General features: G+C 51.4%; 11 protein-coding genes across 11 annotated transcripts; 6 read left to right on the forward strand and 5 right to left on the reverse strand.

Annotated features, from left to right (window-relative positions):
• Window positions 1–2,904: 2,904 nt before the first annotated feature.
• CDV56_109374 (uncharacterized protein) lies at window positions 2,905–5,943 on the forward strand (the record flags this gene model as incomplete). The annotated part of the gene is made up of 1 exon (XM_026762993.1): window positions 2,905–5,943. One exon carries the CDS (start codon window positions 2,905–2,907, stop codon window positions 5,941–5,943), a length of 3,039 nt encoding a protein of 1,012 aa, XP_026617828.1.
• Window positions 5,944–7,041: 1,098 nt separating this feature from the next.
• On the forward strand, window positions 7,042–7,786 carry CDV56_109401 (uncharacterized protein; the record flags this gene model as incomplete). Its single annotated transcript, XM_026763020.1, has 2 exons — window positions 7,042–7,515; window positions 7,589–7,786. 2 exons carry the CDS (start codon window positions 7,042–7,044, stop codon window positions 7,784–7,786), a joined length of 672 nt encoding a protein of 223 aa, XP_026617829.1.
• A 95-nt stretch (window positions 7,787–7,881) lies between these two features.
• On the reverse strand, window positions 7,882–9,033 carry CDV56_109408 (uncharacterized protein; the record flags this gene model as incomplete). Its single annotated transcript, XM_026763027.1, has 1 exon — window positions 7,882–9,033. The coding sequence occupies one exon, from the start codon at window positions 9,031–9,033 to the stop codon at window positions 7,882–7,884; it is 1,152 nt and encodes a 383-aa protein (XP_026617830.1).
• A 674-nt stretch (window positions 9,034–9,707) lies between these two features.
• Window positions 9,708–10,337, reverse strand: CDV56_109420 (uncharacterized protein; the record flags this gene model as incomplete). The annotated part of the gene is made up of 1 exon (XM_026763039.1): window positions 9,708–10,337. The coding sequence occupies one exon, from the start codon at window positions 10,335–10,337 to the stop codon at window positions 9,708–9,710; it is 630 nt and encodes a 209-aa protein (XP_026617831.1).
• A 1,978-nt stretch (window positions 10,338–12,315) lies between these two features.
• CDV56_109434 (uncharacterized protein) lies at window positions 12,316–12,778 on the forward strand (the record flags this gene model as incomplete). Its single annotated transcript, XM_026763053.1, has 3 exons — window positions 12,316–12,345; window positions 12,406–12,628; window positions 12,696–12,778. 3 exons carry the CDS (start codon window positions 12,316–12,318, stop codon window positions 12,776–12,778), a joined length of 336 nt encoding a protein of 111 aa, XP_026617832.1.
• Window positions 12,779–14,402: 1,624 nt separating this feature from the next.
• On the reverse strand, window positions 14,403–15,921 carry CDV56_109451 (uncharacterized protein; the record flags this gene model as incomplete). Its single annotated transcript, XM_026763070.1, has 2 exons — window positions 14,403–15,649; window positions 15,771–15,921. The coding sequence occupies 2 exons, from the start codon at window positions 15,919–15,921 to the stop codon at window positions 14,403–14,405; spliced, it is 1,398 nt and encodes a 465-aa protein (XP_026617833.1).
• Window positions 15,922–16,834: 913 nt separating this feature from the next.
• On the reverse strand, window positions 16,835–18,529 carry CDV56_109465 (putative nucleolin protein Nsr1; the record flags this gene model as incomplete). Its single annotated transcript, XM_026763084.1, has 3 exons — window positions 16,835–17,465; window positions 17,519–17,820; window positions 17,870–18,529. The coding sequence occupies 3 exons, from the start codon at window positions 18,527–18,529 to the stop codon at window positions 16,835–16,837; spliced, it is 1,593 nt and encodes a 530-aa protein (XP_026617834.1).
• A 923-nt stretch (window positions 18,530–19,452) lies between these two features.
• CDV56_109481 (dolichyl-P-Glc:Man(9)GlcNAc(2)-PP-dolichol alpha-1,3-glucosyltransferase ALG6) lies at window positions 19,453–21,354 on the forward strand (the record flags this gene model as incomplete). Its single annotated transcript, XM_026763100.1, has 3 exons — window positions 19,453–19,684; window positions 19,751–19,913; window positions 19,971–21,354. The coding sequence occupies 3 exons, from the start codon at window positions 19,453–19,455 to the stop codon at window positions 21,352–21,354; spliced, it is 1,779 nt and encodes a 592-aa protein (XP_026617835.1).
• Window positions 21,355–21,824: 470 nt separating this feature from the next.
• CDV56_109494 (copper metallochaperone COX17) lies at window positions 21,825–22,244 on the reverse strand (the record flags this gene model as incomplete). The annotated part of the gene is made up of 3 exons (XM_026763113.1): window positions 21,825–21,965; window positions 22,030–22,091; window positions 22,217–22,244. 3 exons carry the CDS (start codon window positions 22,242–22,244, stop codon window positions 21,825–21,827), a joined length of 231 nt encoding a protein of 76 aa, XP_026617836.1.
• Window positions 22,245–22,685: 441 nt separating this feature from the next.
• Window positions 22,686–23,948, forward strand: CDV56_109497 (GTPase-activating protein RNA1; the record flags this gene model as incomplete). The annotated part of the gene is made up of 1 exon (XM_026763116.1): window positions 22,686–23,948. One exon carries the CDS (start codon window positions 22,686–22,688, stop codon window positions 23,946–23,948), a length of 1,263 nt encoding a protein of 420 aa, XP_026617837.1.
• Window positions 23,949–25,237: 1,289 nt separating this feature from the next.
• Window positions 25,238–26,152, forward strand: CDV56_109509 (transcription elongation factor DST1; the record flags this gene model as incomplete). The annotated part of the gene is made up of 1 exon (XM_026763128.1): window positions 25,238–26,152. The coding sequence occupies one exon, from the start codon at window positions 25,238–25,240 to the stop codon at window positions 26,150–26,152; it is 915 nt and encodes a 304-aa protein (XP_026617838.1).
• Window positions 26,153–26,786: the final 634 nt, after the last annotated feature.

The following is a 26,786-nucleotide window of genomic DNA, read 5'->3' on the forward strand; positions in this document are numbered from 1 at the left end:
ATCTGCTGCCGTACGAATCACCTCATTTAACCGAAAGGTGCGGAGACAATCAACGGAGAATGAAGTCTGGGAGGAATGAAGGAATTTGAAGAGTCCCTCAAGAGCTACGAAGCACCTCAGATCCCAGTGTTTCCATCAAATGTTTACCGGAAAGTCTCCACTTCAGCAACGCATGAAGGAATCGACTTTGTCCTTCGCCCGATCTACTCCAATGACCGGTCGTGAGGTTGTTAGAATCGGAGACAGGAAGTGGTCAACTGGATTCATGGACTAGACCAGATCTCGACTTCTTTAGCCGCTGAGAAATGGCAAGAACATCAGGTCACAGTAAATGAGCTTGCCGGGGTTCTGTTCACTCGAATAACTCGCTCGAGGAACGCCGAGAAGATATCATGAAATTGTTGTACCCACGCATCGGAGGGCCGCGTTGATGAAGTATTCTCCAAGCTAGAGGGCATCTCAGCCCGGTGCACGCAAGCCATAGAAGAGTTTATGATGAGCGTACAGAATGGGGAGAAAGGCAAGGTCGTTCGCCCGGTTCGATCAGCAAATGCCTAACCACCTGCCTTTTATTCCACTACATGTGACATAAAATGGATTGACACAATCCCAGGCAATCCTAAACTACTGCAACTAGCGAAAGCTGCAGAGTACATGAGCACAGCCACAGATGCAGCAGTTTCTTAAAGGTTGGGCTCCTCATATGCATCAGCCACGGTGATGTCCTTTTGGAGTATTGATTTTCTCATCAAAGGTGCGGTGTACCCCTTGCTTAGGCGGGAACTCCGATATCCTGAAGGACAGGAATCGAACAAATACAGTCAACGGTCCCAAACTCTTGTTGATACACATAGAGATGCAGTGTACTGGCTTTATATCATGCAGATCTTTGTGGACAGAGAATAGTGACAGTCAAAGAACGAAGAGACTTTGAGGCACTTCAACTCGTGTTTACTACCTAGCAAAGACGACACTTTTTAGCAAATAAATGTATGTTTCCGAGACAGCCTGCAAACAACCACTATCGTTGTTCAGCGCATGCATCTTTGATTCTCTGCCATGGTTGAGCTGCTGTGCAATCCAACATGAGGCTCAGCGAGCTCTGCCTCTGCTGGATATATATGTGATAGTTCTCTCAAACTTCCCATCTTTCTACCAGATCTGCCTTGCACACTGCTTTCCCTCTTCAGATGCTTGATATATCTATCCCACTCTGGTTATATTTGCCTCTTCTACACTATATATACTTCTTCTCTTTCTCTTCTTCTCTTCATGCTTAGCATTCGATTTGAATGCTACCATGTTCTCCTGCCTGAGTCGAGTGTCATGATTTACACCTCATGCTGGACAATGGATCACCAGCTTCGTTTCGACACTGACATACCTCCATACATATAAATATATATTTTCCCTCCGCTTATTGCTCCTCTTACCGCAGAGCTTCACCGTCTGTTCATCAGTACGATTGGCAATGCTGAGGAGCACCCGACAGCCCCTCTCGGCGCATATATCCTACGATGTTCTCTTCTTCTTTCTCCCATGCTTACTCCGCTTCTGTTTCAAAAGCTTTCAGCAATTGAGGCAGCTGCGTTCGACATTCGGATCGACAATACGATGGGTATATCATCAATCGAGTGCAACATGGCATGGCACACCATTTGGAAGATGGGCTGTCATTAAGGACAAAAAGCAACGTCAGCAGCGCATGCTGTCCTGCTGCTTCGAGCCAGTACCTGAGGCGGGTTGAACTCCAGGCCTTTTGTGAGGAAGCATCCTAATGACTGTGTACGACACGGAATCTCGCATCAGATGGGCTCCCCGGCACTAGATATATTCGAAGATTCTTCGGAATTATGAGTGTTATGGCACTATGGTGCTTCGCCCTGGTCCTTTGTGAACACTCCATATGTGGGACTCAACGGTAACAGAGGCATTGGACAGGTTGAAGAGAGCGAAGAAGTCAGGAAGATGAATGCAAGTGTACACTCTACTCTATACTTACTTCCGCTTCTGTGGAAGGCTTGGGATACATACTCAACGTGATGATCTTGCGTCTGAATTTAAAGATTACGCAACTGAGGAAGGGAAGTTGATGTAATTAAGAAACTAGAGCCGGCTATTGTTCATTTAGACTTCATTCAAAAAGTTTACATATAAAAATTGGCACCCAAGTGGGTCACCTATAGGCTCCATATAAACTACACCTTTGAATTTTGATACGGGTGATAAGTCTGTTTTTCAGCTCAACTGCACCTGACGAAGTGGGATCACCACGCCGTGTCGCTGCTGACAAGACCTCTACTGAGGTGCCCATATGCGTTCTACCTCCTTTGAGTCCTGATATACATCATGTATTATTCATGCTTACCACTCTCGCTGCTTCGCCTGCGCATTTAACACATCTTCATAAGTATGTTATGGCCCAAAACAAACAAAGTGAGAGGAAGGGGTTCGTTTCAGCCACGCATGCGAACCTGGGCCTACCTTACCAATCTTGCACTAAGCCTGGCACTGATTCGGACGTTGTCACATCTCTGTGACTCTGATTGAGTTGAATTCCAACTGGTGTTTGTTCACGCCTGTGATTTGTCTGTTATATCACCCTATTCAGCCTAGCGGCGTGACTGACGCCTCTGTTGGTGGGCTATTCCTTCCTAGCATGCATTATTGGGCACAAGATTAGCTTACCATTTGACTGGCTTACAAATTTAGCATTGTTTCTGCTGACATCCTTCCCCCATGGCGCTGGCTAAAACGCAGCCTTGCGCTCAGCCTCATGGAGCTGATTGACCCTCCCACACCTAACCAGCTGCAACAGTATGTACCGACAACGTCCACTGCATGATGAGAGACAGCGAGCGAATGTTGTATGTTGATGTGTTACATCCTCAATAACCCATGAGAATGGCCTCCCGAATACTATCACACAGCGACTATACAGTGGCATGGATCTGCGCTTTGCCGCTGGAAACGGCAGCGGCGAAGGTCATGTTGGATGAGGTTCATGCTTCACTGCCCCAGCCAGAAACCGATCACAACGTCTACACTCTTGGAAACGTTAGCGGCCACAATGTGGTGATGGCATGCCTACCATCGGGTGTATACGGAACGATATCTGCTTCAACTGTGGTGTCGCACATGGTTTCTACCTACCCAAATATCCGATTTGGATTGATGGTTGGCATTGGAGGGGGAGTTCCCAGCAAAAGCGCTGACATTCGCCTTGGTGATGTTGTGGTTAGCAAGCCAACTGCCACCTCAGGCGGCGTTATCCAGTATGACTACGGCAAAACACTTCGTGGAGGACGTTTTCAGCGCACTGGATCCCTCAATAAACCTCCTCCAGTCTTGTTGAAGGCTGTGGCTCAAATGGAGAGTGACTATATGACTGGAAAGAACCTAGTCAGCAAAATCATAGGCGATGTACTGCAGAAAGAAGAAATCAGGGGGAAGTTCTCACGACCAGAGTGCGACTGGCTGTTCCAATGGACATATGACCATAAGGGGAAGGAAGCAAACTGTTCAGCATGTGATCAGAAAGAGCTGGTAGACCGGCCTCCGCGAGCAACCAATGAGCCTCTCATCCATTATGGCTTGATCGCTTCCGGAGGTCAGGTCATAAAAGATGCGAGGACTCGAAATTTCATTGCCCGAGACCTGGACATTCTCTGCTTTGAAATGGAAGCTGCCGGTCTCATGGACGAACTCCCATCTCTTGCCATTCGAGGCATCTGCGACTACTGTGATTCCCACAAAAATAAACAGTGGCAAGGATATGCCGCTCTTGCGGCTGCCGCCTATGCGAAGGTCCTCCTGTCAGTGGTTCCCATTTACCACCACGGCAAGGAATTACGTGCATCAAAGAAATCAATTTGGATGGTCCCCTTTAGAAAGAACTCGCGATTCGTGGGCCGGCAAGAAAAAATCAGCAAAATTGAAGGATTGATCATGCAACAGGACGGTCCTGGCAGAATTGCTATCTGCGGACTGGGCGGAGTTGGAAAGACCCAAATCGCACTTGAACTGGCATACCGCATGCGAAATCGAGACCCTAAATGCTCAATCTTCTGGATCTCATGTACCACCTATGAGAGCGTGGAGCAGACCTACATGAGCATCGCATCAAAGCTAGGAATGACTGACACAAAGCCGGCAGAGGTCAAAGAACAAGTCAAGGCTTATCTTAGCCAGGAAAGCACGGCGAAATGGCTCTTTATTTTTGATAACGCAGATGATTTGGAGATGTGGACAATGGCAGACTTTCTGCCTGAGAGCGAGCGAGGCCACATTCTCTTCACCACCCGAAGCCGGCAGATAGCCGTGAAACTGGCGTCATCTGATGTGATAATGATCCCTGAACCGGACACAGAGACTGCTGTTGAAATTTTACGAAATTCACTGATGAAGAAAGACTTGCTAAATGATCGTGAGGCAGCCATTGCTCTCCTTAACGAGCTCACCTGCCTTCCCCTGGCAATCACCCAGGCGGCAGCATTTATCAATGTCAACGAAATTAGACTTTCTGAATACACCACACTTTTGCAAGAGAATGAGCCGGATGTGATTGAGTTTCTGAGTGAAGACTTTGGGGACGAGGGGCGGTACAAAGATATCCAGAACCCTGTCGCAACGACCTGGTGGATTTCATTCCAACAGATCCAGCAACTGAATCAAACAGCAATTGACTATCTATTCTTCATGGCCTGCATCAATCCCCGCCACATTCCGCGGTCCTTGCTACCCCAGACGATATCGAAAAAGAAAACTATCGATGCCATTGGCCTCCTCAAGGCCTTTTCCTTTGTAAATGAGGAGGGTGGAGACTGTCCTCTGAATCTTCACCGACTCGTCCATCTTGCAACCCGGAACTGGATGAGGGAGAACCAACAGTTCAGCCAGCAGATCTTAAAAACAGCTGATCGATTGAGTGAAGCCTTTCCAATCGCTGACGATACCAATCGGAAGCTGTGGCGCCAATATCTACCTCATGTTCTTTCATTAGTCGGAGAAGTTGAATTTCGACAGGAGCAGGAGAAATACACTGATATGCTTCTGAAGATTGGGAATTGCCTTTACTGGGATGGAAGATATAAGGCAGCAGAAGATCAGTTTTTGCAGGTACTAAACATCCAGAAACAAGTGCTGGGGCCAGAGCATCCGGACACTCTGACTGGCATGGCCAGCTTGGCATTAACATACTCACATCAGGGACGATGGAAGGAAGCAGAGGAGCTAGAGATAAAGGTAATGCGCAAACAGGAGCTAGGGCCAGAGCATCCTGACACTCTGGCCAGCATGGCCATGTTAGCATTAATATATCAGGAACAGGGACGATGGAAGGAAGCAGAGGTGCTAAAGATACAAGTGTTAGAGATGCGCAAACAGGTGCTGGGGCCAGAGCATCCGGACACTCTCACTAGCATGGCCAGCTTGGCATTGGCATACTGGAGTCAGGGACGATGGAAGGAAGCAGAGGACCTAGACATGGAAGTGCTGAAGATGCGTAAGCAGGTACTGGGGCCAGAGCATCCTGGCACTCTGAGCAGCATGGACGACCTGGCTATCACCTGGAAATCCCAAGGGAAAATTCAAGCTGCATTGGCTCTAATGGAGCAATGTATCGCGCTACAGAACAAAGTCTTAGGACCCGACCATCCAGATGCCTTGTCCTCCTCTCGCACCCTCAGGAAGTGGACAGAAGTGGACCACCCCTTATTGAACCATCACGAGCTGCGACCTGATGAACATCCCGAGGCAATCTCAGCTGCTGTGGTTGCCACTGAGCCAGATAACGAAGAACATATTGAACGCACGGAGCCATACCAAAGTCAAATAGGCTTGGCAACGCCTGCAGAACGGTTCCTTGAAAGACATCCTCTCCTCATGGCTTCCAGAAGCATTTCACCTGTGCCAGGAACTCATGACTTGGAAGACGTTGATTGAGTAAGGTGGATGTTACAACATGTTGCATCGAGGCCATGTCCTTTTCTCATACAATCACGAAGAATTGTGCCTAGGGTGGAACGAGAAGATGATTTCGACAATTTGGTCACTTGGAATCAACGACAGGACAACGTCAGGGGCGCCATTGAAAGCTTTGCTGAGTATTGTTATTCTTCCACGTATGTGCGTCTTCGTGCGTCTGGTAGCTGGAGAAAGTATTAACTGTTGCATACTAGTCAGGGCTTCATCTGTGAAGACACACAGCTGATCTTTACATCGTTGTCCTCCGTACAGACGTCCACTCCAACTGGATAAGACAGAGCGTATCTTCCCTGCGTCAGAGCTGCCTTATACGAGATCACCCCGATGTGTAGATTCTCGACAGTTTGATAGAAGTGAAGCTAAGAAGCATTCGAGCAGCATGGGGAGAACTGTAAGTGGTCAGTTTCATTATCTCGAAGACACTGTCTGACAATGGTGGCATCCAGTGACTCAAAGAAAATGTGCTCTGAATTCTGGACATGTTTGACCCTGCTTTGGCGATCCATCGATGGTCCTTTGACCCTTTAGGCCTTTAGTCTTTACAGACCATCCCCTGGCGCTAGTCTGTTTTGATAAGTCCAGGCATTCTGATTCGACCAATCAGATCGCTGATTGCTTCCATGATCTATGCCGATATCGCATTTCCTTACTATATGCTACGTAGTTAGATCAGAATGGTAGTGTCACCACTCTGTGCTAATTGTAATTGTATGGTAGATGCATATACGCGGAATGAACATGGATGGAGGTCTGATTCTGGCAATAGTACTTATCCAAAGAAGAAATAAAAACAGTATAGAACTCTGCAGATCTCTGCCAAATAGCAGGTTGAACCCATGGTAGGATCCAGCAATATGATTATTCAAACCAGAGAGGAGTCGGTTGACAGGTACGGACAAATTCGGTTAGCGCGGATTGTATATCATCTGTCTGCTTCACTTGTCAAACTACATCTCTCCACCTCGCTATCTTGACTTTTGATTCCGCGTCTAGTCTACTATTATTGCAAGCCCCTTTCAAATCCGTACCTCCTGTCTAATATCAATACACATCGACATGGTGGTTCATGTGTCAGGTTTCGCTTACTATAAATGGCCTTCTGCTGCAACCAGAGACCGTGACTACGTCCCCGAGGAGTCTGTAGAAGCGGATAGGCGCAGAGACGACGACGACTACTACCCAGGCACCGTAGTCATCCAACCTGGCAAATACACCCCAGGAACGGGACAGGTCATTCCCAAAAAGTTCACCCCGCCCAGTCCCTCCACCAGACCACAGGACCTCTTCCCGCCGGGTCGACGAGAGGATACCTCCCCGCCCGTCCGGCGGTTCATCTCGCGGTTAAACCGCAATGAGATGCTCATCTACACGGACGGTGCCTGCCTGGGCAACGGCCAGGCGAATCCCAGGGCAGGCTGCGGGGTGGTCTTCAGAGAGGAGCGGCCCGGGCGAAGGGGCCATTTTGCGTTCCCGCTTGAGCTGCAGGGCCTGCGAGGGGTGGACGAAGGTTGTTATCGCGACGGACTCGGCGTATGTGGTTGAGGGGGCTACGACGTGGGTTAAGGGGTGGGTGCGCAATGGGTGGCGGACGCGGACTGGGAAGAGTGTCAAGAATCAGGACCTGTGGAAGTGCTTGCTGGGGTGGTGTGAGGATGCGGCTACGTTTCGGGCCAAGACGAAGCTTGAGTTCTGGCGGATCCCGCGCGAGTGGAACGCTGAAGCAGATGGGTGGGCTAAACTTGCTGCTGCTAGTGATGTGAGGGCGACGGCCTTTGGCAAGCCGTCGGGTCTGACGATTTAGGATTGCTTCTCTAGCCGTTTGCCTTGCCTCATAGGACCATCGTCAAGTATGTGGTCATGTAATCTTAAGGGCAGTATACTGCGTCTGCAGGATTATCAGTCCAGCAACTCCACCACCGTCCACGTAGTCGTCCACCCAACCTCCCCTCCCAACTTCTCCAGAACCCGACGACTGGCCCCATTCGTCGCAAGCACATTCGCATGAACCCACACCTCGCCCTCCTCGCCAACCTCCCGCCAGATCCCTCCCCCGACCATCCCACGCGCCATCACCTCACGCGAGACCGCCTCCGCAATCCCCTTCCCGCGATGCTCCGGCTCAACAAACAACGTCGCCAAACTCCCATCAAGACCGAGAAACACCCACGCAATGGGCATCTCCTCATCCTCCTCCTCCCCCTCCCCAGGTCGATCAACATACACAGCCACCCCAGGGATTCTCGAGAGCGTCTCATCCGAGCGAGGCAGATGCGTCCGCGCACGGACAAGCGCGTACTGGTGCGGGAGGATCCCCATCCGCCCACGACGGTCCCGGAAGCGATACCCGGGGGGTAGGCCTGCATTCCCCATTCCCGCGACTGATGCCGAGTCCGCATCCCGAAACAGGTACTTGACGTACGGGGGATTATCGAACCGGTGGATCCGGAGCCCGAGACCAGGGATAGGCTCCGGGTGCGAGTAGACCCCCGACGCCTTGAGCAGGGCCATGAGGCCCGTGTGCAGGTTTCCGATCAGGAAGGCCTGCGGCGTTGGCGTGGGCTGGATCCGACCCGGCACGCTTGAGGTCGCTGTAGCGCAGGGGAGAGAGGAAAGGTACGCCGGCAGCAAGGTCTGCTTGGTATACGCGAGCAAGGCCAGGAGTTGGGCGCGAGCGAGCGCGAGAGTCTCGGGGGGGGCGTGGAGGGTGGAGATGCGGAGGTCCTTTTCAGCCTTGTCTTTGTGATTAGTGGGATATGACTGCTGCGACTCCACACTCGAGTAGATGGTCATCTGGGTCTCTCGCCCGCGTGGCAGATCCACGTACGCAGCCAGCCATGGCGCAGGCTCGGGGGGAGCATCGACCCCTGGAAACGTGGTCAGCAGTCGGGCGGTCTTGGACGGGAAGGCCAGGTTGTGCTGCAGACGCCGGAGGAGAGGGATCGAATGGGGCAGCTGGGATTTGAGCAGCGGGAGGAGCGCGCGTGGATCATCCTGGGTGGTGATCAAATCCAACCCCGAATAAAGCCTTGCATGATCGGCCGTTGTCATGTTGAATTGAGAATGGTGCACTGTACAGTAATTCACTTCGATGGAACTCGATTTCTTAAAGTATGCCATACGCTATTGAGTCATCGCTCGAATGACTAACTTAACTAGTAACTTAGTTAACCATCCCTGAGTCACTGTCAGAGTCCAACACTAACAGCTGTCGCGAAGCTTGGCTCTCGCCTAGACCCATAGTCGGGCAGTATTTGTCATGAACAGACTAATCTTACCAGGATAGGCATGTCGGCCTGCATAGCGCAAAGTGTGGCGGTGCGATTGACAGATCACTTTTTTTTACTTGTCTATTTTCAGACATTTTCGGGAAGTGATCATGGTAAGACTAAGGCTGTTAATGTCAATAGTGTGTCGCACGGATGCTTAGCGTCGCTTGTCAAGTCGGGGAGGGAAAAAGGGGATGGATGCGGATTCGTGATTATTTTCCGAGGCTCATGTTTCACTTTCGTCGGATCATGGGAGTTGATGTCAAGGATTGATTTAGAATAATAGCATCATTTTGACTACGGAGTACGGAGTACGTATTGTCGTACCGAGGAATAGAATTAATGATAGACTGCAAGCCGGGATATCCATCATATCACACAACGACAAAAGAAATGTAGCGAATGACATCCAACAAAGTATCAGTATCATGAATCATAACTCGTCATCATCCACCCCTACCAGGGCCTCCGCGGCCCCAACATCCAATCCTCCATCGCCAACCACTCGCTCCACCGCGAATCAGCAACCCGCAGCTCCTCCTCCGTAGGCTCGCGCAGCGGTCGTAGGAACGGCGTCTGCTCGTCGGGAAGAATATCATACGCCGTCTTCGTCGATGCCCATCCGCCACTCTTGGCCGCGAAGAGGTAGTTCAGCCGCTCCTGCTTACAGAGACACCCCACCCCTGCCGCCCAATCATCCCCGAAGAACATCTGCAGATTCGACGGGGTATCCTGGCCGGTGACGATCAGACGGCGGATGTACGGTCTTGGCGAGACACCCGACGCGTCTCCTGGGCTTGCGGCTGAGGCAGAAAGGCGCTGACACGGGAGTCGGATGTTGAGAAAGGCCGCCAGCGACTGGACAGCGGGCGTGTGCTGGCTCTGGGCCAGGAAGAAGCGCACACAGCCCAGGTACCGCGGGTACCAGTCGGTCAGATCCCCGGGGGAGAACTCGGTCTCCGGGGCCGGGCCAGGTCCAGTCTCAATGGGACTCGGCCCATTCTCACTGGGACTCATGGGCCAAGTCCCAGAGACAGGCGAGAGGTTCGCACGGCTACCGGAAGTGCATTCAGTCTCCATGTCCATCGACTCTGGGATGATCTCAGAAGGGCCTTCGGAACAGAGTGGGGGTCGGAAGGATACGCATAGGGACAGAGGCAGAGGAGAGTGCTTACTTGTGCGAGAGTGAGCGAGAGCTGCGAGACAAGAGGGATCTTGCATGTCCGTACAGGGAGAACTTGGCCAGCAGTCTCTGGCGGAAGCCTGTACGTTCAACGTCATGGTTGACATGGACATGAGACATGTATAACAAGTAAAGAAGGTCAATCCAGCTGATTGAAGTAATTTTGGCCGGATGTCAGGCAATCTGATGTAGAGGAGCGATACAGAAAACAGCGAGGGATGCCATCTTATAGATCTCGAGTTCTCAACCCCGTTCCGAGTAGGGAAGCGAGACGGGCATGCCGAAATCTAGCCATGAAAACAGAAAATAAAAGAAGCTCCCAGATAGGGTCGGGAAATAGTTCGTGCACGGTCTGTCGAGTGGAGTTTGCTCAGGAGAGTAAAAGGTCTGAAGGATTCGCGCCCAAATCCGATGATGCGATGCTTTTCGAGCAAACTAGTAGGGGTCTATCGATCAATGGGTCAAGCCACATCTCCACCAGCCACATCAGTCAAGCCACTGCTGAGCCATATGCCGAGGCATTACCTTAGGTTAGGACGGGTATCCATGTGGAGCTTGACCAATCAGAGGGAGCCTGGAGCTGGCGGGCCTGTGTGGCTGTGCTATGCTTTCATGCAGTCTAAGGTACCCTTTGACAATAGTGCATGCCTGAGGCCAGACGGTGGATAATTCGGATATGAGCGAATACGTACTCTCGAGAGTAGTCGGTACTCAGTACTCAATAGGCTCAGCAAACACCGTCGACCGTCAGGGTCAGTTGCACTAGACAGTAGACCATTGATCCTGGTGAACCCCGATTCCCGAGTACCTGGACTGGCACCCACGCTAGAGGAAATGATTTGGAAAACCTCAGCCACTAACCCAGTCAGTCCTATATCCGTAGATCCTGGTCTCTGGACTCGAGTCTTATCATCATCACTATTGATTTATTCTCTCTCTCCCTGTGTGTGGTTCAGCTACGCCATGGCTTCGGGGTTCTCTGGTTCTCTGGTTCTCTGCTGGACAGGATTTAGATTCGATGGTAATCTAATCAACAATAGTCAGGGAGGATCCATCCTCGGACAAATGTGACAGCTCTTTTGCGTAGAATCCATCGGGCGCACTCGGTCAATGGACTCGACGCTCAGGTGATAACACAGGGAATGTGGGTGACACAAGATGGGACGGTAACTCTTCATTCCTCTCTAGAGATCAATGCATTATGCATGAGTCTCAGGGTGTACATGTACAACGCGACAACGTAAAACGTGGCCTACTGTGAGTCTGTGAGGGTGTATCAGCAATGCAAGGGGCAGCCGCAGATCGTCGGGCATCCCGTAGTCGCTACGTACTCGTTGGAAGCAGAAACCAAGTTGAATCAGAGCGACGTCAATCTTACCGTAAGATGAAATGTTATCAAATAATTCATCTAAACAATAATAAACAATAATGATGATGCCTATATTTGTAAGGACTAACTGGGACCATCATTTCATTAATCCTGATCTGACTGGATCGATCGATCAATGATATTGTGAGAGGGAGTAGACTAGCTTAAATCATGAAAGTCTAACAGTCTAACACCAGGTACCGGCCAATGGCAGTATCACAGTGCTATTCCCAGCCTGGTGATGGATGAGATCATGACTCTGTCAAATACAAATCATCTGAATCAGTGCGCAGGGGAAAAAGCAAATGTCAACCAAGATCCAGGGTTTCATGACATGCGCACTGATCTACCCCACCTCTTGTACCTCGATGGGAGAGTATCTCACGGCCATGCAGGATTACCTTCTTATCTTCATCATGAGGATATATAGCCTTCAAGGCTCCTCATTCTCAAAGAATCAAATCAACCACCATCTTATCAATTCTCCTACTCTCCACGTTCGTTCGTTCATCATGTGCTACAAGTCCAACTATGAGCCTTATGTACGTCTCCCTCCCTATCGATTCAATTCAGAACATCACTAATGACCATTGATTGCACAGACAAGTCAAAGCCTTGACATCAAAAGGGCAGAAGATCTCTCCTCAGAAGAGCTCCTCAACCCATTGGGTTCTCTCTACCCTCACGTCGTCGCCCTCCAACTCCAGTCCGACGACACCCCATGGATCCGAGCCAAAAACTTCGCTGGCTATCAAGACCCCAATTCCTGGGCCGACGCATACTCCACAGAGGATTATTCCAAACCCTCGGTGCGCAGGAACAGTGGTGAGTTTTTTTTCTTCTGGATTTATCACATTGATCTGTCATACGCGGAAGACTAACACGACTCCAGACTCCACAGCCTGCCGATTCGTCTCGAGAATCCGCCGATTTCTCAACCGAGATGAGATGAGGAGACGCCAGCGAGCGGCCTAGTCTATCTCATTCTCATTCGCTTCACTTCTTCACCGTCTTTTCTCTTCTCCATTCCTGACTTGGTTTGAGTTCGAGTCAAGTCTCACTCCCAATCTCAGGATCAGTCTACTGCACGAAAGTTTCAGAGTGCTACTACCGCGAAATACTCTGTCTCTGATTTTATCTCCTTTGTCATTGTCATGGACCTGCATCTGCATCAATCCCTTTCATTGTGTCACTCTCGGTTGTTTTCATTCCGGTTAGCGAGGAGTTCAGGGCATCTCAAGCAAGGAGAGCATGGAATAGCATCATCACGGAGCATCAGTTTTATAATGTCTATACGATCCTGAAGCCAAGTCAATCCCAAGTAACCTAATCTTATCTAACCTAACCTAACCCAATTCGAAACGTGTGACGAACACCCTTCCACAATCCATGCGGAGATCATTCTAGCTGATTCGTGATCCCTCACATGCTCATTCCTCCAGATCACATACATACATACTCTGCCCGGTAGCCACCAATAATACACCCCGCATGTTTCAGTCCTTGTGCTTGTCGGATCACGCTTCACTATCTATCTACCGCGTAAACATCAGAATGTAAAGTATGAACCGCATGACTACGGATTTGTCAGCTACCATGCATGGACACAACAGAACAGAACACGAGGATGGACCGAGTACCACTCCATACTCTAGCCCGGAGTACAGTAACACACCTACACTGATAGACCAAGGCAACTTGATACTCATCAATCAAATCGGTAAAGATAGTGCCATCACATCACGCCTTCATAATCTTTCCTCCCGGGAATCAAGGAATAGGAACCCAGCTAGGTCAGTCAACCCATCACGACACGATCGTGATCGTCCATAAAACCTGTATCCTGTGACACTGGACGCCTAGAAGATGCGTTTCAGGCTTGGCTTTCACATCCCGAATCTTGATTCCTGGCCGCTCATTGCATGTTCTTTTTTTTTTTTTTCTCATTTTGCTTTTGCGAAGCTAGGGGTTGCGGTTGCGGTTGAGGTTGCGACGCTGCGGTACGGCGATGGTGTCGTTCTACTCGATCCGATCCTGTAGGTAGGATGATATATCACAGGGTCGAGGTGATACAGGCCATGGATCAGGTTCAACTTTGAGGCAAGGAATTATGTAGGCTTTTCGGCGCTTCAGGCGCGGTGTAGCCTCTGCACCCCGCAATCTGCATATCATTTCAAATCATCCATATCCCGGAGGAAAATGCCTCACCTCACTGCATCGCGTGCTCTATCACATCTACGGGGATCGTTGTAGATAACGAGGAACGGGAACGGGCCGTGGCATCCACAGGGGCAGAGTTAGATATTGTTTCATTTCATTGTCATTCCTTGTTCTTGCATGTCCACGTCCATGTCCTGGGCCATGTGGGTATAGTGGCAAGCCGAATATCATTACCTCAACGACAGATCAAAATCCAAACTCCAACTCCATAGCAAATAAATCAAGGACAGAGATTTTCCCTCCCAGATATCCAGAATGAGCCATCACAAAAGATCAACAAAACCGGATGATACTCCGCGTCCAGTAGAACGAGTGAACCTGAAAGCAAACGCCAGTCATCTTCGTCCCCTCGGTCATGATCATCAGTCGAATCAATAGTTTATGCAATGATGCCGGATGCACCAGACCCCGTCCCCCAGCGCAACCGCTTCAAACCGCCCCGAACTGCTTCTTGGCCGCAGCCTGCCGACACCCTGCCTCCCAGACCCCCCGCCCCTCCTTCTCCCATGACCGTCCCCACGCCAGTGCTGGACTCCAGCCTGCCAACTTCGCGACCAAGTACATACCCCGCTGAGAAACTGATGGCCGAAAAGAGTACCACGACGCCTGCGCTGATGACCCACGTCATAATGGTTGGACTGCCCGTCGACATGGACTCGGCCATTCCCGCGCGACGGCTCTTCTTGGCCGCAGGATGTCCGGTGTTTCGCTCCTTGGACGAGCTGGATCGACGCTTGGTCTTGTGCGTGCAAGGAGCCGAGTTTTGCGGGTACGGATCTGCGTGCCTTTTGCTGGAGCGACGAGACCTGGTCGAGCTGGTCTCCGTGGCAGACTGTTCCTCCTTCTCGCTGACCTCCTCTTCGCCCATCGCTACCGATTCGGACACCAGGCGGAACGATGACGGGGCCCCTCTCGAAGGCCCAGCCGGCGAAGGCTGCGGATCTGACTTGGGCAATCCCCTGGCGGCCGCCGCACATGAGAGAAGTGTGGACAGACTAGCACGAAGAGCAGCATCGTGATCTGCATGATACGATGGTGAGATCATGTTGTATGGGCTGTGCTGATGCTGCGAAGGCCGTCTGGCCTGTGAGTTTCTTCGAATCGCAGTCTGCCGACTCGAGTTGGAGACTGTACTGGGCTGGGATTGATGGGTGCCCGTCGCTCTCGTCCAAGAAGGGTTCTCGCAAGCGGGCGGATGAGAAAACACGTTGGGCTGCGGAACAAAGGGCGATGAGCTGATCCGCATCCCCAGTGCCGTTGATGCATCGTCTTCATCGCTCAAGATGGTCGCATCTTGCTCGGGCAAGGAAGGCCCGGTCCGCGAAAGGAGAGGCATCTCAACGGGTGCGCGGGTCATGTCTTCGTTGGAACTGCTAAGCACATGATCCGATTCACTTTCACTTTCTTCATATTCATCCTGGCTACTGCTGGTCTCCCGGGGCGGATAGTCGACGTGCGCTGTGGCCACGGCTGCCAGTTGTTGCAAACGACGGCGCCGACTACGGTGATGATATGACCTGGATTCCGTACGCTCGACACGCAGGCCGGTAGTAATAATATCATCATTTGTTGCGGCGGATGAAAGGGAGGAAGAGGACGGTTGGGACGATACTTCGATCCACGAATCTATATAATACCGGAGTGAGTACATTGTGCCACAATCGTTGATAGCGAATAAACATGTTGATAAATTTGCGGTCGAAGGAACATCACCAGAGCGAGGCGACGAGTATATCAACCAACTGACCTTCAGATCTCGTGAGCGCAGCACCCGATGGAGACCGTGACTGAAGGATGTTCTCCCGAAGCGGCTGATGAGCCTCTCTTGTCATCCGGGGGGCAGGTCGGGACTCATCCTGTTGCACCTGACCCAGCAGGTCATAGTGATTTGGCTGCATTGTCTGTATCTACAACTGATCTGAAAGAGTCTAGGAGAGTAGATAGAAAGAAGTTTGAGCCCTCTGGTTAGACTAGAGAAAGAGGGGTATTAAGTCAGACCACGCAGGAAGAGACAGAGCGGTCAAGACAGACGACCAACAAAGTAAGGAAGCTGATGGGAAGCCGGTGGGGTTCGTGGGGAAGAGAACCACTGGGTCATCGACGAGGCAGCGCGGCAGCAGCAGAAGTATTATTCTTATCAAGGTGGAGTCCCGGCAAATCTCTGGCAGGAGATCATCAACCAGGTTTGTGATCGATGACGATAAGTAAACCAGATGAATCAGGTCGAGGAGGTTGAAAAGGCTGAAGTAAGGTAGGTTTGTCCTGATGGACGTCAAGAGGATCACCAGACTGTGGGCAGGTGACTCTTGGGCGCGCACACACGACCAGTATATAGACCTCTGGAAATCAGAGAGGAACACAAGACACACAACAAAGAAACCCACATCTATAGGAGCAGAAGAATCAAGAAGAAGGGAGCTTTGAAGAGAAGATGAAAAGACGATGCAGCATGATAAGCGAGATAGATAGTCAGAGACGTGGACGAGTGCTGATCAAAGAAACCAGCGCCAAGATTGAAGCCACAAACGCGGGGCACCAACCACGTCCCAGACAGCGCTCGTGCTGTCGATCAGCAACTCTGAAGATATCACCACAGCACGCTCTCACTGTCTACTAGACAATGGAAAAACAGATTTGAGAATGTCACTGACCATTCATATTACCCAAGTAGTCGATCTATATAGTACAGACACATTCACATCAGAACTTAAAACGATCAACTTTTTGGAACCCATATAACCCAGACATAACCCAGATCTTTTGTAAGCCGTAGAAAAAACGCCTGAATCAAGACACCATGTTGCTACTCATCTAGAAGGTGACCTTGGTGCCCTTATACTCGGGGATACCACCACGGGCCTTGTTGGGGGCACCGCCGCCGCGACCTCCGAAGCCTCCACGACCACGGCCACCTCCGCGAGGACCACCGCGAGGACCACCGCGGCCGCCGCGACCGCCGAAGCCGCCACGGCCACCACGAGGAGCATCGCCGTTGCTGGGGCGGGGAGTGCTGAAGTCGAGACGGACGGGACGGCCGTTCAGCTCAGCGCCGTTGAGTTCGTTGAACGCCTGGCGAGCCTCCTCAACCGAGGAGAACTGCACGTAACCAAAGCCCTTGGGCCGGCCCGACTCGGGGTCGGTGGGCAGACGAATTCCAACAATGGTACCTGTCTGACCGAACAGCTCAGAGACGGAGTCCTCGTTGGCGCTGAAGGGGATGTTGCCGACGAACAGGGTGTCGCTCTCGGGGCTGGTCTGGTCGCCGAAGTTACGAGCGCGAGTCTGAGCGCGGTCCTGGAATCCACCCTGCTGGTTGTTGTTGTTGGCAGGACGGCCAGTGGCATAGTCGAGGTTGATCTTGCGACCATCAAGTTCCGTGTCCTTCTTGGACTCGTAAGCCTTGGCAGCATCGGCAGCGCTGACGTACTCGACATAACCGAATCTGGATGCAGCTTAGTAAGGTGAAGAAATCATAAGTAGTAGAGCTAAACTTACCCACGGGAGCGACCGGAGTCGCGGTCGGTGACAATGCGAACACCAGAAAGCTCACCGAAGCTCTCGAACTCCTGGCGGAGCCACTCTTCGTCGACGTTCCAGGACAAGTTACCAACGAAAAGGTTGGCAGAAGCGCCGGTAGCCTCCTCATCAGTCTTCTTCGACTTCTTGGTGGCGGCAGCAGGCTCCTCCTCGGCCTTGCGCTTCTTGGAGGGCTTCTCAGACTCGGACTCGGAAGAGTCAGAGTCAGAGCCCTCGGAGTCCTCAGACTCATCAGAATCCTCAGATTCCTCGGAAGATTCCTGAGACGGTCAGACAAAATCATAAAGAGTGCGAGCCATAAGTACGTACCTTCTCAGCCTTCTTAGCCTTGGCAGGAGCCTCGTCCTCGCTCTCAGACTCGGACTCGGAATCCTCGCTGTCGCTAGAATCCTTCTTGGCGGCCTTCTTGGGGGCCTCCTCCTCGTCAGAGTCGGACTCGGACTCAGACTCAGAGGACTCGGAAGCGTCAGCCTTGGCCTTGGCCTCCTTCTTGGTAACCTTCTCATCTTCAGACTCGGACTCAGACTCAGAAGAGGATTCAGCCTTCTTGGCCTCCTTCTTGGCAGGCTTCTCATCCTCGTTCTCACTCTCACTCTCGCTGCTGGAAGCGTCGTCCATCTCCTCGTCGCTGTCGGAATCCGACTCAGACTCGGAAGAGGCCTTGGCGGCCTTCTTGGTCTCCTTCTTCACCTCCTTCTTGGCAGGCTTCTCCTCCTCGCTCTCGCTCTCGCTGCTAGAGCTGGAGGACTCCATCTCCTCATCGCTGTCAGACTCGGAGCTGCTGCTAGGGGTAGGCTCCTTCTTCTTGCGCTTGGACTTCTCCTTGGAAGCGAGCTCGCGAGCGATCTGCTTGCTCTTGGCCTTGGGAGACTGGGAAACCTTGGTGACGCCAGCGTCCTTGACCTTGCTCAAGGCCTTGTCGACGGGCTTGTCGGCGCCCTTCTTGGTAACGGACTTGGTCTTAGACATTTTGTACTAGGCAAAACGACGATTAGCTTGAGCATCAACACGGCAGGCCAGAGAGTAGTATACTCACTCAAAGATCCTTCAAAAGTGGAAAGTTGTAATTGTGCGGCAAAGCCTACAATCCCTCAATCACCCGATTTGATTTAGAGCCCCTTGATGTAAAATCCAGGAGTGATGACCTTATCACAGCTGGACGTAAATCTCAACACGAATGGAAGAGATTTAGCACAAATACCCACAAGTAACCCACAACGACAGTGTTCAAGCCCACAGAGACGGACAGGAAATATGCACTCGTCTATAATATGAAACCCACGAGAGTATCCCACAGATCCCAAAGAATAGATTGCAATATGCCACAGCCCACAGCCCTCAGTGTATTAAGCCCACAGGATGTCTGTTGAAGTGTACTTTGCAAAGTACGGCCCACGCTGCTGTGTCAGTTAAGAATATGTTTTTTTCTAGAAGGGAAGACTGAAGAGTTTCACTGAATCAAAAATGATCCAAGTGAGATGAGTGTATGGAAGTGGTTTGATAAAGGGAAAAAGGGTGAGGATGAAGAGAAAGAAAAAAACCTCGAGAGCTTTGATAAGATTTTAGAAAAAAAAAAATTTCCAGAGGTTGGCAGAGATTTACGCACACCGCCTACTTTGTAGAAGCTAGCTGAGGCACTATGCCACAGTTACTTAAGAAAAAGTGGGTACCTGGTAGGTACTCGATTTGCACACTGCCGGTCGCTGGAACCAGAGTGTCACTTGCTGGTAGCATCCAGTTCCACCTCCGCAGACCACCACAGCTTCTCTACCCCAAACTGTTTATTCAACTACCACTGGGCGTTCTTCACACTCTTATCGAATCTCTCTTCTTCTGAGATAGACTATACCGAGCCAATGGGAGACAGGTGATACTGTTGTTGTCTGACCAACATGGCTCCTCCAACCCCCTCATCCCATAGACCACGGAAGAGGAGAAAGTATCCCACCAGCTCGAACAACTCTCTCATTCTTGAAACTGAGGGTGGAAAATCATCCCCCGCATTCCCTCTCGTCTCGTTCTTGTGGGCTGCCCGAGCTGGTGTATCTCAATGGCTGGTGCTACCTCTGATCCTTATGGCGGTGGGCCTCTTCCGTTGGGCTGTCAGTCTATGGGGCTACTCTGGTTTGTGCAATGCCTGGATGTTGAGAATATGCGTCCAAGTAATCTGACTGACCTATTTTTATGCAGGTTTTCAGGTGCCTCCGATGCATGGGGATTTCGAAGCGCAAAGACACTGGATGGAGCTCACCATTCACCTGCCCATGTCGAAATGGTATCTCTACGACTTGCAATACTGGGGACTTGATTACCCCCCTCTGACGGCATACCATAGCTGGCTGCTGGGAAAGATGTACGTCGGTCTCTGGGACATATGACAAGAAAGGCGTTTGTTGCTGACAATCAGTAGTGGAAGCGTTCTCGAGCCCTCTTGGTTTGCCCTGGATGATTCGCGCGGCTTCGAGGATCCAAGATTGAAGGTCTTCATGCGGGGAACCGTGGTCGCTTCCGAGTACCTTGTCTACATTCCGGCCGTCGTTAATTTTCTTCGTCGTTATACTCGGATGCAAGGCGTTCCAGTCTGGTCCGCCTCAATTGCCCTCGTCGCGATTCTACTGCAACCGGCAACAATGCTCATCGATCATGGTCACTTCCAATATAATACCGTGATGCTGGGACTTGTTGTCGCAAGTTTGGATGCTATATTGGCCGGGCGGATGCTGTGGGCTTGTCTCTTCTTTGTGGGCGCCTTGGGCTTCAAGCAGATGGCGCTCTATTACGCTCCGGCCATGTTTGCTTTTCTTCTAGGCGTTTGCATCTTCCCCAGGATACGAATTCTTCGCCTCCTGAACATAGCCATCATCACCATCATTGCGTTTGCGCTACTATTTGCCCCGTTGCTTGTCGCCGCAACCAATGCCGAAGCTCGAGGCTATCTGAGTGCATCTCCACAGCCTCCTTTGCTCCAGGCTCTGCCCATCAAGCTGTCAAACGACTCGTTTTTGTACGCACCCATCTTTCAGCTGATGCAAATCATTCACCGTGTGTTCCCATTCGCCCGTGGTCTGTTTGAAGACAAGGTTGCCAACGCCTGGTGCGCCGTCCACACGTTCTACAAGCTTCATCGGTTCGAGGCGGGTCTTCTCCAGCGGGTCTCACTTGGTGCCACACTGGCATCCATTATAGTTCCTTGTGGTATCATTTTCCGCCACCCGCGAGCATCGCTGCTGCTCCCAGCTTTGGCCAGCGTAGCCTGGGGCTTCTTCCTTTTCTCCTTTCAGGTTCATGAAAAGAGTGTGCTGTTGCCCTTACTTCCCATGACACTTCTTCTCGCAAGTGATGGCGGCCTGAGCAAAGACACCCGCGCCTGGGTTGGATGGGCCAACGTACTTGGCTCCTGGACCATGTATCCTCTTCTCAAGCGCGACGAACTCCGGATCCCGTACTTTGTCATGACAGGTCTCTGGGCCTATCTGATGGGTCTTCCACCAAGTTCCTTTGAGATATATCGCAGCCGAACCCCTGTGGGCGAATCAAGTCCTGTCTCTGAGCCTCACATACTCACGAAACTTCTGCATTCTTGCTTCTACCTGGCCATGATCGTTTGGCATGTCCTCGAAGCATTTGTGCCTCCACCGGAGAGCAAACCCGATTTATGGGTGGTGCTGAACGTTCTGATTGGCGCGGGAGGATTTGGTATTGCTTACCTGTGGTGTATGTGGAGGCTGATCACGCAATGCTGGCAGTTTGATCGCAAGGCGGCAGAAGAGGAGAGCCGGAAAAAGAAGCAGTGACAGCCGAGGAGGGTCGGAGGCCCGAGTTCTTGAAGAATTTCTCAAATGATACCCATTTTATACTTTTCAAATGTATTTTATAACCTTCAGACGGGTGGAAAATCGATTGTCATTTTCTCCAACCTCGTACGTTCGGAATCCGTTCAGAATCAAGGAGAGATGTTCTATTCACTTGTCTGACAAACGCCTTGTCAGACAACTATATACTGTAGTGTACATAAGTATGCATCGACAAAAACTCCGCACAATGATGCTAATATACAATCTAAAAATCAAACCGTAGCCCATAACTTAACACCTGGCCCATAGTACACAGCCTTATTCCCAATCCATCGCTCAGCATTCGATCAACACCGAGAAGACGTCCAAGTCATACATAGCCCGGCGTACTCGACGCGCGCCGTAAGTTTGTCCAACGAGATCAATGGACAAACAGACTGCGAGACATGCTTGCCATCCACTCCACCAGCCTAAACCTTGAACCCGTATCCAGCCATGCAGGCCTTGTACTGCTCAATCAGGGGCTTGCACTCTTGAGCCGGGTCATCGCTTTTCGAGAACAACATGCAGTCATCCCGGGCTGCCTTTTCGGTCTTGCAGACGCAGCAGGGCTGTAGATGAGATGGTCAGATGGGTTCTTTCGGGGGCCGCGGCGCAATGCGCTCAACCACGTACCTTGGGTTTCTCGGTGGATGTTGACTGGGCGGCTGCGGGAGCGGGAGTCTGTTCGGCAGCACCTGGGGGGATAATATTAGCATTTATAGTTGAATTTCGAGGGTGGAATGGGGCGCGGAATGGGAAAAGGTGTTCGTGGGTATAGTTCTATCGGAGAGATGCGGAGAACAATCTGGAGAGTGCATACCTTTGGAAGAGCCGAAGAACCACGACATGGTGAGATTCCTGATTCCTGAGGGAAAAATATGAGATGTTCAAGCAGAACGATGTGCGACAGAGGTTGAGGATCTATGTACAGATATGAAGCAGATGATGACAGGCGAAGGAGCTGGACTGCTGATTAATTGACCGCAATGGAGAGGAAACGGCGCATTTGGACTCTGCGGGTTGCCGGAGCGCCGGTCGGGAATTTTTTCTGTATGGGTCCTTTGTTTGCATTTTTTGAGGGGGCAAAATAATGATGGCGGAGGGATTTTCTCTTTCCCCTCCGTTATTCGAACAGCGAATACTGTCAACACCTGCAATCTCTCTGACTATCTGATTATTCTGTCTGATCAACAGTGCTCAAAGTGTACACACTTTCACGCAATTTTCATATCTCTTTGGATTGTTGGTTAATTCTCCGGTTTTTTGTTTGCCCCTGAAACTACCCCACCATGACCCCTCCAAAGGTCTTTTCGCTTGAGGGCAAAGGCCTCAAATTGGACACTGCTGAAGACATCGAGGCCCATATCAAGCCACTAATTGAAAGCACTGATTTCACCGAGATTCGTCTGGGTGGTAACACCCTTGGTGTACCAGCTTCAGAACGCCTGGCCCTGGTACTTGCGTCGCAGAAGAACCTCCAAGTCGCCGACCTCGCTGATATCTTCACCTCCCGCCTGCTTTCCGAGATCCCCCAGGCTCTGACTGCCCTTCTCAATGCGCTGCTTGAGATCGAAACTCTCCACACCGTCAACCTTTCCGACAACGCGTTCGGCCTGAACACCCAGGCGCCCCTCGTCGACTTCCTCTCCCGCCACGTGCCCCTCCGCCATCTGATCCTGAATAACAACGGGCTGGGTCCCGCTGCCGGTACGCTTATTGCCGATGCGCTCACAAAGCTTGCGGATCGCAAGGAGGAGGCCCGCAAGGCCGGCAAGGAGGTTCCTCTTTTGGAAAGCATTGTTTGCGGACGGAACCGTTTGGAGAATGGCAGTATGGAAGCGTGGGCAGGTGCCTACAAGGTACACGCTGCAGGTATCCGCTCCGTCAAGATGACGCAGAATGGTATTCGTCAGGAGGGTATTTCGCTGCTTTTGAAGGAGGGTCTTCGTCACGCTAGCGTCCTGGAGGTTTTGGACTTGCAGGACAACACATTCACCATCATGGGATCTACTGCTCTCGCCGGTGTTGTGGCTGGATGGCCCTCTCTGCGTGAACTCGGTGTCGGCGACTGCCTGCTATCCGCACGCGGTGGTGTCAAGGTCGCTCAGGCTTTGGCAGAGGGCAAGAACCAGAGCATTCAGACTCTGCGTCTGCAGTACAACGAAATTACGGCCGAGGGTGTGAAACAGTTTTTGCACGCCACGAAAACCGCCCTTCCGTCTCTTCGCCGCATCGAGCTTAACGGCAACAAATTCCTCGAAGACGACCCGAATGTGACAGAGTTGCAGGAGGTTTTGGATGCGCGCAAGGAAGAGCACGGCACCGATGACGATCCGGAGGACATGTGGGGTGTGGATGAGCTGGATGAGCTTGAGGAGGAGAGTGAAGAGGAGGAGGAGGAAATTGAGGAGGAGGCCGAAGAAGAAGAGGGGGAGCGCAAGGCCGACAAGTTCCTCAAGGACAATGTGAAAGCGGAAGACGAGAAGGTCGCTCAGAGACAGGACGAGGATGTCGATGCTCTTGCGGAGGCTCTGGGCAAGACTGCTCTGTAGATTTTGCGGAGTCATCTTGATTGCTCGTTTACGCAGCCCCATTTCCCTGTCTTGTTTCCCGACTCAGTGGCGACCAGGCTTATCTCGCAGCGGTCATGGATGTATGACCATACTGAACGGCATGTCTAGGAAGACAGCGCCAACATGGCGCCGACAATGAACGGGGGAATAGCCGACCGCACTTACAGTGACCCGAAGTTGGGTCAAATAGTGCCTTCACGACGAGTTCATCCCGATATCTTCCTGCCTTCGAACTACCACTACGAGTGACCATAATCAGGTTGCATTCATTGCGTTGAAGCCCACCATAGCGTTCCAATCGCGTCCTTTACTGCACAGATACGCGGATAGATTTATGCCATCATCCCCTTTTGATTGTCCCATGCAGCATATTACTACCCCCTTACTCATGTATATAATGTTGAAAAGTGAATGAATCTGATGTGCGACGGCCATTGCATGCTGAAGTATTGGCAGTCATTCGATGATAGACTTCATGCTAAGTAATCTACTGATTGAGCATCAATCCCAAAGCCAGTACATAGTCATTCAACCTGCTCCTAGTGAGCCATTTCTGAGGGCTCAAATACTCGTCCCAGCTGTCATGAAAGCTGTGAGTACTCGGCACGTGGGAGCTGCCGAAAAGAGCAACGCTGGTCTTGGCGCGGAAGTTCACTAATTGCTTCATCTTCATTATTACAACTTGTCCACCAACTTCAAGTTCTCCGCCATTTTCATCTCACTTCGCCGGTCTCTCTGTTGCTCGCCTTTGCTTGCACCGTCGCAGACTCCTCTTCTCGCTCTCGTTCAGGGAATTCGCTCCGAAGCCGCTACTTATCGGGTCACAAGACCTCGACGTTGTGGAAGTGAGTTGAAGCAGCAGTTCCCTTTGCTTCACTGGCTTTTCGTCAAGTCTGTTTGCAGTTTTTTTCTTGATGAGCTGGGCGCTTTAATAATACGAGGTATTGAATGCGTGTCTCTTGCTCAAGTGATGAGAGCATCCGCAGCTACAGCCATCTTCAAGGCACGTGCTGCCGGATGTGCCGCGACAGTGATGGCAAACGCTTGTCGCAGAGGAATCTTGTCGGATTCGGTTACGGCTACTTGCGACTGTCATTTCGCATTTAGTCATTCCGTCTAAACTTTGTACCTATCGTTGACTGTTTTTGATTATGCGCTACATCTACAAGTGATTTGGCCTTCTGGTTTTGCTAAGACTGACGCAGGTACAATTCTCACGCCACGTCCACTCCCTATCTTCGTCCGATCTCCGACCGACGTCGGTCAAAATGCCGATGGATGCGAAAGAAATCGAGCTCAAGGCGAAGGCCTTGACGAAAGCCGCCACCCAGAACGAGCCCGCAGCCAACATCGTGTCACTGCTTAAGGAGCTGCAAAGCGGAGTGAAGGCAACGGAGGATCTGCTGCGGTCGACGCGCGTCGGAATCATCGTCAACAAGTTCAAGCAGCACAAGTCGCCCGAAGTCGCCCGTCTATCCAGCGAAATCGTCTCGAAATGGCGAAACGAGGTTAACAAGCAAAAGGCCAGCGGGTCACCGTCCGTCAGCCAGCGTTCGAGCGGCTCGCCACGCCCAGCACAGAACGGCGCCGCGTCGCCTGCCGGGACAACCCCGTCGGACAAGATGTCGAAACTTTCTGTTCCCCCAGACAAGCGGACGTGGAAGGCGGACGGGGTGGATGTCAATCAGACTTCGAACAAGATCCGCGATAGTTGCATTGGGCTGATGTATGATGGGTTGTGCCTCAACTCGACCGAGTCGCCTCGAGCGGTGCTGTCCAAGGCCTGCGCGGTGGAGGCGGCGGCGTTCAGCGCTTTGGGCCCGGAGACCAAGGAGCAATACCGCACCAAGATTCGCAGCTTGTATCAGAACCTCAAGAACAAATCTAACCCGACGCTACGGGTGCGTGTCTTATCGAATGAAGTGACGCCCGAGCAGTTCGTGAAGATGTCGCACGATGAGCTCAAATCCGCGGAACAGCGCGAGCAGGACCGCAAAATTCAGAAGGAGAACATGGACAAGGCTATGGTCGCGCAGGCCGAGCGCAGTATCAGTACCAGTCTGCAGTGCGGCAAGTGCGGTCAACGCAAGGTCACCTACACCGAGGCGCAAACACGCAGCGCTGATGAACCGATGACCCTGTTCTGTACGTGTATGAACTGTGGTAAATCGTGGCGGCAGTAATCTTTCCTTTCCGGTGTTTCTTTTCGTTTGTTGGCCTCGTACTGAGGCCTTTCTGGTTCTATTGCCGACAGGCACGGAGTTTGAGTGGTTCTAAAAGACGGCTATTTTGTGTCGTCATGGGCGTGGGAGGGCTAAACCATGATGATTTATTATTCTGAATTATTCTGTTCCTCTTCAGGTGCGGTTCTCTTTATGCTAGCTGATTGAGTAGATAGTGGATATGGCATCTGCTGCATTCGCACGCCAGACAAGACTGTAAACAGTCTATATGGGCCTCAAGCCAATGATACAAATCTGCTACTTACGAAACTATGGGACGGTCTCTATCCGCATCGCACTATTTCAGACCCAATGCTCAAGTAAATACAGACGTCATGGCTATGTAAGTCATAACAAATAACTACCACCCACAGCATCATCAAGTACAAACAACAGCACATCCTATCCCATTCCATTCCATTCCATCCAAACATTAAAGCAACATCCCCCAACCCCAAAATCAAAAATGACCTCCCCAAAAACCTACACCCGCAGCGCCCTGATCCAACCCACCGCAGCCCTCTGCGACGCCTTCGCCTCCGCAGCCCCCGTCCCCGTCCTCCTCAGCCATTTCACAACGAACCCCCTCCCCATG

This window comes from Aspergillus thermomutatus, assembly GCF_002237265.1.
Source record: "Aspergillus thermomutatus strain HMR AF 39 chromosome Unknown NODE_17, whole genome shotgun sequence".
Classification (NCBI taxonomy): Eukaryota; Fungi; Ascomycota; class Eurotiomycetes; order Eurotiales; family Aspergillaceae; genus Aspergillus; species Aspergillus thermomutatus.